Source organism: Carcharhinus amblyrhynchos, chromosome 28 (genome assembly GCF_965287045.1).
Source record: "Carcharhinus amblyrhynchos chromosome 28, sCarAmb.v2.hapA, whole genome shotgun sequence".
In the NCBI taxonomy this organism is placed as follows: domain Eukaryota; kingdom Metazoa; phylum Chordata; class Chondrichthyes; order Carcharhiniformes; family Carcharhinidae; genus Carcharhinus; species Carcharhinus amblyrhynchos.
In genome coordinates this window covers 13,729,184-13,741,411 of record NC_137351.1, presented here as the reverse complement: position 1 = coordinate 13,741,411, position 12,228 = coordinate 13,729,184, and the positions used below count along the sequence as shown (strand labels likewise).

Here is a 12,228-nt window from a genome sequence, read left to right as displayed (position 1 = left end):
TTTGAAGTATAGTCACTTTGTAATGCAGGAAATACCAGAACCGATTTGGGTGCAGCAAGCTCCCACAAGTTACAATGAGTTAAATAATCTGTTTTACTGCTGGTTGTTGTGGGATTATCATTGGGCAGCACTTCCCTGCTCCTCTTCAGACTAGTGCCATCAGATCTCAATTCAGAGAGAGTAGACTGGGCCTCAGTTTAATGCCTTACTTAGAGGAAGGCGTCTCCAACAGCATAGCAATATCTGGGATTTTGTGCTCAAGTCTCTGGAGTGGGACTTGAACCCATAACTGTTGGACACAGACAGAGGTTAGGGTGGGAGGATGGGGAGTGGAAGAAGGCAGCAATGGAGAGAATGATTAGACCTGATTGTCTGCTTCCTTCCTTGCCCTGAGAGTGCCCTGTCCAGTGGCACGCTCGAAGCATTCCGGTATAGGGAACTGGAATGCATCATCAGTTCCAGAAATTATTTTTAATTTAGTTTGCTAACTTTCCTCTAAAAGCTTGGTCTTTCTGGCTGGAACCTTACCAGCGTTCACACCAGCGGGACTTTCCCCATCCCATTGCAGTGAATGCCAATTTCTCTGACCTCGCTGCAGCGGGAGCGTGGCGTGAATGCAAGCCCTTTGCCTCTGAATGGTCAAGACATTGCACTGGGGAATGAACCATGAAATGACTGTTTGTTACTTGAGCAAGGTACGTAGTTTGCATGTTCCTTCTATCTGCAAGGGACAAGGCTCTTTGTGTCAACATATATATATTTGCTAACATGTGTGAGTGACTACACTGTGAACCCGACTAACAATCTTAAAATGGTCTTCAGTGTCATTCTTAGCATAGTCAGTTGTCCAATTGTGAAATTGCATCTAATGTTGCTCCCAGGTTCATTCCCCAGGGCAATGCTTTGACCAGAACAAAGCTGGGTAGTTAACTGTCCCGTGCTACATTCTCTATGGCAACTCCTCCACCAATCGCAGTCCACTTGCCAACCAATCAGCACTCTCTTTACATGAAGTATAAACTGATGTTCAAGTGCAGCAGGTCTGACATCTATGGAGAGAGAGTAGAGCCAATGTTTCCAGTCTGGCTGACCCTTTGTCAGAGAATGCAGCATGGACGAGTTAACTATTCTCTTGTGACCTGTCCTGATGAGTGGGAGACAAAAAGCTTTGACAGCATGTCTCTTTTTACAGCAAAACTCAAGGTCTGTATCACCAAATGAATACTAATTGCTTATTTGGTAAAGAGATGCTTGGGGCTGAAGTGCATCATCTCTGGAAAAATTATTTTAATAAGTTTCCTTTGTCATTTGTTTTATTTGCAGTACCTCTTTAAGGGGTTAGAATAGAATCTCTACAGTACAGAAGGAGGCCATTCAGCCCATCGAGTCTGCACCAACTCTCCAAACAAACACGTTATCCAAGCTCACTCACCCATCCTCTCCCTATAACCCCATATATTTACCATGGCTAGTCCACCTAATCTACACATTGTTGCACATTAAGGGGCGATTTAGAAGAATCATAGAAGGCCTACAATGCAGAAGGAGGCCATTCAGCCCTTCAAGTCTGCACTCACTCTCCGACAGAGCAACTTAACTAGACACTAACCCCGCAATCTTAAGTCTTTGCTTCACTAATTTCCCTAACTTACACATCTTGGGATACCAGGGGCAATTTAACACAGCCAATTTACCTAGCCTGCACATCTTTGGACTGTGGGAGGAAATTGGAGCACCTGAGGAAACCCACGCAGACACGGGGAGAATGTTCAGGCTCCGCACAGACAGTGACCTGAGGCCGGAATCAGACCCAGGGTCCCTGATGCTGTGAGGCAGCAGTGCTAACCACTTTGCCATCGTGCTGCCCCAATTTAGCATGGCCAATCCACCTCACCTGCACATCTTTGGACTGTTGATTAGTTTGTTCATTTTTTAAATTATTTACTCAAACAAAAATATGTCTTCACACTGCTGGTGAGTTGTAGAGTTAGGAATTAAACATTTGTAATGTCTTACTTTGCAACTAAATCTAAAACCAAGTAACGATTTGACTTCTCGGGAAAAATTTTGCCATCCTGCCCACCATGGCAAATGTAGCGGGCATGGAGCAGACTCTGCAAAGGTCCATTGATCTCAGGTGGGGTTGTCCGGTTTTGGGGTGAGCAAGGCAGGAAAATCTGCACCCCCCGCCCCGTCTCCTCCTTTACCTACTGGCAGTGAGAAAATTAACATTAACCGTGGACTCACGGCCAATTCCTGGACCGAGCTCAGACAACCCAGTCTCCTGGTCAGCAGCTGCTGAGAATGAGAGGAATCTCAAGAGCGAGTTGCCAGACTTACTTATGTCCGAGCTCGTGTGCGACGGTGAATGCCAGAGGAAGACCCGAGTCCTCGTTGATGCTGCAGCTCCTGTGGGGTTGGCACATTCCGGAAACGTGTGACAATCCCAGCGTCTCACATGGGCGGTTCATTCCAGCACAGATATCCTTCCTTGTCAAAAGAAGAGAAACAATATTTAAAACAGCTTCAATCGCCGTCTGAGCCAATGGGAGAGGTGAAATTACTCAACAATAGCTCCAGTGAAAAGAGGGTCTCCTATTTCGTATCTTCTACAGAACTATAGTTCTGTATTCACTACAGTTTTGTACAGCCTCCCATCCATTGACTCTGTCTACACTTTCCGCTGTCTCGGCAAAGCAGCCAGCATAATTAAGGATCCCACACACCCCGGACATTCTCTCTTCCATCTTCTTCCAATGGGAAAAAGTTTTAAAAGTCTGACGTCATGTACCAACCGACTCAAGAACAGCTTCTTCCCTGCTGCCATCAGACCTTTGAATGGACTTACCTCGCACTAAGTTGATCTTTCTCTACACCCTAGCTATAACTGTAACACTACATTCTGCACTCTCTCCTTTCCTTCTCTACGAACGGTATGCTTTCTCCAGACTGCATGCAAGAAACAATGCTTTTCACTGTGTACTGATACATGAGACAATAATAAATCAAATCAAATCACTTAACTATAATTTTGTAGTCACTTCTACTGAACCACTGGTTAGCACTGCTGCCTCACAGCGCCATGAACTCAGGTTTGATTCCTGGCTTGGGTCACTGTCTGTGTGGAGTCTGCATGTTCTCCCTGTGTCTGCGTGGGTTTCCTCCAGGTGCTCCAGTTTCCTCCCACAGTCTGTGCTGGTTAGGGTGCATTGGCCATGCTAAATTCTCCCTTAGTGTACCCAAACAGATGCAGGAGTGTGGCGGCGAGGGGATTTTCACAGCAACTTCATTGCTGTGTTATAATGTAAGCCTACTTGTGACACTAATAAATAAATTTTAAACTTAAATTTCACCAATCCTCTCTGATCTTGGTCATCTACCAGCAGTTGACCTGCAGTGCAGTGCACACCCCTGGGTCTCTTTATACCCATAAACCAGCTGCCCGCTGCCATGAACACTGCCAACAATTCCCACGCTCAAACGCTGGGTCACCCACAAGCCATGTCACACTCACTATACACATACTGCACAAAGCAGACTGTTAATCTAACAATACAGCAATATCTTGGAACAAAAATCAGTTGTAACATAAAATTATAATTAAAATGATAATTTCATCATACATAAAAGTATCTTTAATCTGCACAGCCTTCAGTCAAGGAGCTCTAGGTTACAGAAAGCGATGGAAAATCAATGGGATTGCTGGATGCAGATTTGCTCCATTTCTGCATTTTCCTGTTTCAAGTGTCCCCTTCAGAAAGTGCTCCGAGGCATTTTTCTGTGTAAGGGGTGATTTACAAGATGCTGTTGTTATCCATACTGTTCCAGTATATAATCAAAGCAACAGGCATAAAAAAGTAATAAAACCTCTCAAAAATAAAACTGTGTTAACTTCCAAACACTCCAGTAAGTTTAAATTGCTTCAGAGATTCATTCATGCTCATTTCTTCGAATGGTTTAAATCCATTCCCATTCATTTCCACTAGGCAGAACACTGAAGGATTAAATTTTGCACCTTTCACTTCCACTGTTAGGGATCCGAAAAGATCAAACTTTTTCTCATTCACTCTCACTGTACAGAATCCCAACGGATCAAACTCCTTCCCATTCACTCTCACTGAGCAGAATCCCAATGGATCAAACTCCTTCCCATTCACTCTCATTGTATAGGATCCCAATGGATCAAACTCCTTCCCATTCACACTCACCAGACAGATTCCAGTGAATCAAACCCTTCCCATTCACTCCCACTGTACAGAATCCCAATGGATCAAACTCCTTCCTGTTCATTCCCAATGTACAGAAACCCAATGGGTCAAATTCCTTCCCGTTCACTCCCACTGTACAGAATTCCAATGGATCAAACTCCTTCCCATTCACTCCCTCTGTACAGAAACCCAATGGATCAAATCCCTTCCCGTTCACTCCCACTGTACAGAATTCCAGTGGATCAAACTCCTTCTCATTCATTCCCACTGTACAGAAACCCAATGGATCAAACCTCATCCCGTTCACAATTCTACGCAGAATTCCAATGGATCAAATTCCTTCCCGTTCACTCCCATTGTGCAGATTCCAATGGATCAAACTCCTTCCCGTTCATTCCCACTGTACACATTCCCAATGGACCAAGCTTTCACTCGTTACTCCCATGTTGAAAAAAGGGTGTGTCATGAATCAGTTCCCATTCATTCCTCCTGCACTGGATTCGGAATCCTTGGCATTTTTACTTTTAATGTTGAATGGATGAAATATACTGTTGATTCTGTCACAGGCACTCCAGAGAGATCAGCATGATGTATAACCCTAATCAAATTGTATGTACTATTTGTCCTTTGGCTCAAAATTTCCTATTGGGACTGACTGTTGAATAAATGATTTAATGGATTGTGGGTTGAAGGCTTGTTGTCTTCATGGTTTTAATTTTCATTCCCTAGAAATTCTGACTGTTTCTTGGCAAATTGATGCTGAGTTTCTTGAGAATTTAATCCAGAACTTGAGATGGAATATTGCCTGGAACTCACAGGACCAAGCTGCACGAAGATAGCAGAGCCCAATAACAAAATGCTGGGCTTGGATTTAGGGCTATCAAGTTAATGAAACAATCGCTGTACAGCATCAGTGTTCCTTGAGTTTACCATTGTTGAGCAGTTTCTAGACACCAGAAAGATTTATTCTGGGATGGATTTCCCACATACACCCAGAAATCAATTATCCATTCTCAATTTTCTTTTACACGAAGCTGCTGAACTCTGCAGGGACACTGGTCCACAGACACCAAGGCCCTGGTTTTACTGGAATCGGGGTGGGCGAGGCTCGCAAAATGGTATTCTCTGTTGGCCTCAGGCAGGTGTGCTGGTAAAAATCTGGCCCAAGTGTCCTCTGGTCCTTCATCTCTTGATGTGGAGATGCTGGAGTTGGACTGGGATAAACACAGTAAGAAGTCTTACAACACTAGGTTAAAATCCAACAGGTTTATTTGGTAGCAAAATCCACTAGCTTTCAGACTGCTGCTCCTTCATCTAGTAAGTCACCAGGTAAGTTACCTGACGAAGGAGCAATGCTCCAAAAGCTAGCGGATTTTGCTACAGACCTGGTGTTGTGAGACTTCTTGCTGCGTTTACCCCCAGTCCAACGCCAGCATCTCCACATCATGACAAAGTCTGTAGTGTGCAGGTTAAAGGTCCCACAGGTCAGAAACGATTCCAATGGAAAAGGCAAGGGCAAGGAAATTGAGTTTAATTATCAGTCTGCTGAAAGCTGGAAATTGTGCTCCATCTTCTTACCGGGTGAGAAGGAGCGCCACGTCATGGTGTGTGGGGTGATTATCTCCCTTAACGTTGATCTTCTTTTGCCACTTGCAGAAGCTTGTCAGAGTGTTGTCAGCATGATGTGTTATCTTCAGGTCCTCCTGATACAATAACAGAACAAACATTAGTGTTCAGATGTGAGAGACCACTGAGTCTTCAAATCAAACAACCGCAGGATCAGTGAAACCAGCTGTGTCGAGAGACTAGGAAAGCAGGGATGGGATGGTTAAGGGAAAATTTAATTGACATATTCAAAATTATAAGTAGTTTTGATGGAGTTAGTACGAATAAATCATTCCTTCTGGCTGGAGACTCAGTAACAATAGGACACGGGTATAAGATCATTGGCAAAAATATTCAGAACAGAGATGAAGGGAACTGTTTTCAGATGGGGAGTTGTTATAATCTGGAAGGTAGTTTTTATAGGACGTTGCGTGTCAGTAAATACTGGAGGGCCCTAGGAAAGAGCCAGTGGGTGCCAGTAAGTGGGTCCCCAGGAGTGATCAGTATTTACTGGAGATCCCTGGAGAGAACCAGGGGATCCACGAGTGTCGGAGTATTTACAGAATGTGCTCGGCAGTATGTCAGAATTTACTGGGGGCCCCCGTGTGGTATGCCAATGTTTACTAAGGGGGTCCCATGGAGTGTGTCAGTACTTACCGGGGGGACAGTCCTCATGGAGTATGCCAGTGTTTACTGACGTGGGGGGGCATGGAGTGTGCCAGTGTTTACTAGGGGTGGGGGGAATAGAGTGTGCCAGTGTTTACTAGGGGTGGGGGGCATGGAGTGTGCCAGTGTTTACTAAGGGGTGGGGGTCCCCATGGAGTGTGTCAGTGTTTACTAGGGGTGGGGGTCCCCATGGAGTGTGCCAGTGTTTAGTCGGGATGGGGGGAATGGAGTGTACCATTGTTTATTGGGATTCTTAGGGGTGTGTCAGTATTTAATGGGGGAGAGGGCACCAGTTTTTACTGTTGGGGGGGGGGGAGGTGCTGCAGAGGGTGCTCCAGGCTGCAGCAGTACATGTTCCAGATACATCACGGAGTAAATCGCTGTGGCTACACTGACTGTGCAGTCAGCAGCACACACGGTCGTGCCACCAGCCCCTCACCCCCGAGGCTCAGTGACAATGTCAGTTTGACGGCAATTTAAACTGACTATATTCTGCAGACAGAATCTGTGAGAATATCACAAAGCGCATTAAATAAAAAATGCTCAGCTTTGAAGTGAGCTGCCGCCTCTCTCTCTCTCAACAAGCTTCAGAAACTGTTGACCTCTGCCTCCTGCTGCAGACAAGTTACTTTTATCCTCAATTCCCAAATCCTTTCATCTTAATTTGAAGAAGAGAAGAGCGGAGTTGAAAGAATGGCTTTTTTTGGAAAGTCTCGCAATCTAATAAAGTTTAACAAAGTTCATAGGATGGTTGAGACAAATACTAAGGAACAAGTTGCATTTGTATTTCGCAGTTCCTTTAGCAAACAAAATCAAATTACATAAGCAGATATCAGGAGAGATGACCAAAGTCATAGACTTCCTACAATGCAGAAGAGGCCATTCGGCCCATCGAGTCTGCACTGACTCTCTGCCAGAGTACCGTACCCAAGCCCTCTCCCCTGCTTTATTCCTTTAACTCATTTACCAAAGCTAATCCCCACAACCTACACCTCTTGGGGGTCAAAAAGGCAATTTAGCACAGTCAATATAACTAACCCACACATCTTTGGAGTGTGGGAGGAAACCAGCGCAGACACGGGGAGAATGTGCAAACTCCACACAGACAGTCACCCAAGGCCGAAATTGAACCTGGATCCCTGGAGCTGTGAGGCAGTGATACTAACCACTGTACGACCCAGTCTTTGTCAAAGATACGTTTTAAACAGTGTCCCAAAGGAGGTTTAGGAGAAAATTACAGAGCTTCAGGCTCAGATAGCTGAACACGTAAATCAGGGATGGGCAAGAGGCCAGAATTGGAGGAGAGCAGAGATTTTGGAGGATTGTAGGTTTGCAGCAAGTTACAGGGATGAGTAAAAGATGAAAGCGTGGAGGATCTGAAAAGCGAAATGTGAGTTTCAACTAAGAGTCAATTCGAGTCAGTCAGCACAGTGGGCGATGGGAGAAAGGGACTTGCTGAAACTTAAGCAGAGTTTTGGGTGCCTTTAAGTGGAAGATGAGGAGGCTGACCCGAGAATTTAAATTGTGGAAATAAAAACAGGATTTGACAGGCATGCTCAGCAGGCTGGGCAGCATCTGTGGAGAGAGAAATGGGGTCAACACTTTTACTTTAATATGGGATGCTGACAGGATCAGGATCAATGTGGCTTTACACCCCCACAACTTTACTCTTCACTGAAGTCAAGGTTGAGTTTGGAGATCCACCCAAATCCCAAGCAGCCACTTAGATTAAAATCATAGAATCATCACAGTGCGAGTCCGCACCAACCACAATCCCATCCCCATAACCCCATTTATTTACCCTGCTTGTCCTCCTGACACTAAGGGGCAATTTAACATGGCCAATCCACCTAACCTGCACATTTCTGGACTGTGGGAGGAAACTGGAGCACCCGGAGGAAACCCATGCAGGCACGGGGAGAACATGCAAACTCCACACAGTCACCCGAGGCCGGAATTGAACCCGGGTCCTTGGCGCTATGAGGCAGCAGTGCTCACCACTGTGCCGCCCCCCCTTTAGGTTAATATTCACAATCACCAGCCTTTCATTAGAGATCCACTTTCCTCCCTTTATCTCTGTAAATATCACTTTCTCTGTTAAATGTTTCCAGCATTTTTATATTTCAGATTCCAGCAACTGCTTTTAGTTTGAACTTCGTGTGCACGTTGTTAATCTTCACTCTGGCATTTCACAGAAGGTGTGTTTCCATGCTTGCAGGTTATGGGAGAAGAGAAGGTGCTTTACTCTGTGAATCAAGCCAGTAGTTTACCATTTTCTGCATTTTAAAGTTGCAAACCTCCAGAAACCTCCCCGTTATGAGAAGAGAATTCACAGCAAACAACATCAGATCCTATTATTTTTAAAAAATTAACTTGAAGACTCTTTCTGTGGTGGTAATGGCCTCGTGGTATTATCACTAGACCATTAATTCAAAAACTCAGCCAATGTTCTGGGGACCCGGGTTTACCTGGCACAGAATGAAGCCATTTCACCCAACATAACAAGGTCAACTCTTCGATCTGTTCAATTGAATCTCACTCCTCTACACTTCCTCCACATAGAGACCAGAATCCTTCTCTTTTCAAATAATTTACCCAATTCCTTTCTGAAGGTCATTATTTAATCTGTTTATTCACCTGGTTAGCATCAAACTCAGGTGCAGGAGCTGAAACGTAAGCTAGAGTCACGATGAGTGGATTGAACTGATTCCATGACCATATGGTTAACCAGTATTCGCATTATCAATGCTGTTCCTCGTATACAATCAAATGCACAAGTTTCTTTCTCACCTCATCTTCCTCCAGCAGCACAAGACGAACTATGACGATGTTCACAGCATTGCCGATGCTTGCATCACGGAATAACCCTGCAACCTGAAGAAAGAGATGTAAAGAGCTGGTGAGAGGGGCATCGCAAGAACATGTTGCACGACAGTAGCATGGCAACACAGTGGCTAGCGCTGCTGCCTCACAGCACCAGGGACCCGGTTCGATTCCCAGCTTGTGTCACTGTCTGTGTGGAGCCTGTACATTCTCCCCACGTCTGCATGGTTTTCTCCAGGTGCTCCGGTTTCCTCCAACAGTCCGAAAGACGTGCTAGTTAGGTGCATTGGCCATGATAAATTCTCCCTCAGTGTACCCGAACAGGCGCCAGAGTGTGGTGACTAGGGGATTTTCACAGTAACTTCATTGCAGTGTTAATGTAAGCCTACTTGTGACACTAATAAATATACGTTAATCTTATGGAGCAGCTTTGCCATCACAAATATCCCAATCTGTTTCACCAGCAACCACTGGCTAAAAGGTCCGTGGGAAGTGGTTAGCACTGCTGCCTCACAGAACTAGGGACTAGGGTTCAATTCCTCGGGTCATTGTCTGTGTGGAGTTTCACATTCTCCCAGTGTCTGCGTGGGTTTCCTCCAGGTGCTCTGGTTTTCTCCCACAGTCCAAAGATGTGCAGGTTAGGCTGACTGGCCATACTAAATTACCTCTTAGCGTCAGGAGGATTAGCAGGGTAAACACGTGGGGTTACAGGGTTAAGGCCTGGGTGGGACTGTTGTTCGTGCAGGCTCAGAGGGCTGAATGGCCTACTTCTGCACTGTAGGGTTCTATGATTCTATGATCTAAGTCCACTCAGGGGAAAAACAGCTGTCATTTAATGGTCAGCTGGCCATTGATTGGCTGGAGGTGGGACGTCAGTCCCTCAGGGACAGGAAGTCCCGTCTCAGAAGGTTGTTGGCCAATTGGATGGCCGGCAACTCAGTGGTCCCAACAGTGCCAGGGAGGAGTAGTGGTCAATGCTGGGACTACAGGCAGGCCCCAGTGAACATCATCACTGGAGCCTGACACCACCATAAGTTGGGGGAGGTGGGGATTTTGCCGGTTTTATGCTGGCAAGGTCCTGGCGAGGGAGATGAGGAGCTGGTTTTGATAGGAGGAGGGGGTGGGCTGGGGGAGTATGAATAGGGAAATGTGATTTTTGTGGTGATGGGGGGGGGGGGGGGTGGGAGGAGATAGTCACTGGAAACTCCCAACGGTGATTCTCCCTTTCCTTGCCCAGCACCACTTTGTGCAGTTAAAGCTGTGAGGCTCCTGTATTATGTGGGCCTCATCTCATGTGTGAGTGCATGAGCATGTGAGCATGGGCGTGTCCATATGAAAGTGTGAGCATGTGAGTGTATATGTACGTACAAAAGTGTGTGTGTATACATGAGTGTGAAATAGAGTCTTGCTTTCGATGTCTGTTGATTGAAAATTTTGGAGGAAAGCTGATGGCTCAGCAACAAGCCAAACAACCTGACTGGACCATAAATCCCAAAATGACCAGTTGATTAAATTGCTTTTATTGCAAATATCTTCTGAATTATTATCTGCTGTCACAGCAGCGCTCAGCTCTCCAAAGCCTGGGGGACTGAGTTTACAGGTCAGAATGTTTTGCGAATAAATTTATGGTAGCTGATATGAGGGCTTTGATTTCAAAATTATGAGAAAAGACAAATGTTATTCATTTCCCTTCCCAGAACAGAAATCCAATGCATCAAGTGTGGCTCAGTGGACAGCGTTCTCAATGCAGAGGCAGGAGATTGTTGGGTTGAGGTCCCACTCTGTACTAATCCAGCCTGACATTCTGATAGGAGTTTTCCAGCCCTCATGCTGGCAGGATCTTCCGATTTCGTCCGTGTGAATGGACATTTAATTGGCTTGCCAGCCAGTCCACAGGGCCAGAAAATCCCAGTCTTCTCCTGTGGTACAGAGGGAACACTGTGTTGCTGAAAACACTGTGTTTCGATTGAATTCTTGAACCGAGACCTTGTCGATCCCCTTGAATAACATAAAAGATCCCTCAGCTCAATTCAAAGTGGAACAGAGGAATCCTGACCCATACCAACTCCCTCAATTTGCATCACCAAAACAGATGATCTGGAGATTTAGTATATTGCTGGATCTTGCCACATGTATATTAATGTTAAAGTTTATTCATTAGTTGGTTTACATTAACGCTGCAATGACGTTACTGTGAAATTTCCACAGTCGCCACACTCTGGCACCTGTCTGGGTCAATGTACTTACCCCGCACATCTTTCAGACCATGGGAGGAAACCAGAGCACCCGGAGGAAACCCACGTAGACATGGGGAGAACGTGCAAGCTCCGCACAGTGACCCAAGCTGGGAATTGAACCCGGGTCCCAGGCACTGTGAAGAAGCAGTGTTAACCACTGTGTCACCATGCTGTCCATTAGCTGCTGCATTTCCCACATTACAACAATGCCTACAGTTCAAAACAATTTAATTGGCTGTAAAGTGCTTTGGAACTTCTTGAGGTGCTATAGAAATACAAGTCCTTTCACAGAATTGTTACAGTGAAGGAGGAGGAGGCCATTTGGCCCGTTGTGCCTGCACTGGCTCTCCCAACCAGCATCATAACTTAATGCCATTCCCCTGCCTTCTCCCCTGCACATTGTTTCTATTCAAATAATCATCTAATGCCCTCTTGAAGGCCTCGATTGAACCTGCCTCCACCACACTTCCAGGCAGTGCATTCCAGGCCCCAACCACTCACTGTGCGAAAATGTTTTTACTCGCATCACATTTGCAAATCACCTTAGAGCTGTGCCCTCTCTACAGTGCAGAAGGAGGCCATTCAGCCCATTGAGTCTGTGCTGAACACAATTCCACTCAGGCCCTATCCCCTTAACCCCACGGATTTACCCTGCAATTCCCCTCTCGTTCTTGATCATTTTACAAGGG

The 12,228-nt window shown here is 45.7% G+C and overlaps 1 protein-coding gene across 1 annotated transcript in view; it reads right to left on the bottom strand.

Annotated features, from left to right (window-relative positions):
• Positions 1-12,228, bottom strand: part of LOC145359437 (A disintegrin and metalloproteinase with thrombospondin motifs 7-like) — a 200,857-nt gene that overhangs the window by 139,692 nt on the left and 48,937 nt on the right. The window contains exons 5-7 of the mRNA XM_080213985.1: positions 9,270-9,353; positions 5,787-5,911; positions 2,341-2,490 (exon numbers count right to left, since the gene is read on the bottom strand). Of these exons, the coding sequence (XP_080070111.1) occupies positions 2,341-2,490; positions 5,787-5,911; positions 9,270-9,353 (359 nt within the window). The remainder of the gene's footprint in view (positions 1-2,340; positions 2,491-5,786; positions 5,912-9,269; positions 9,354-12,228) is intronic.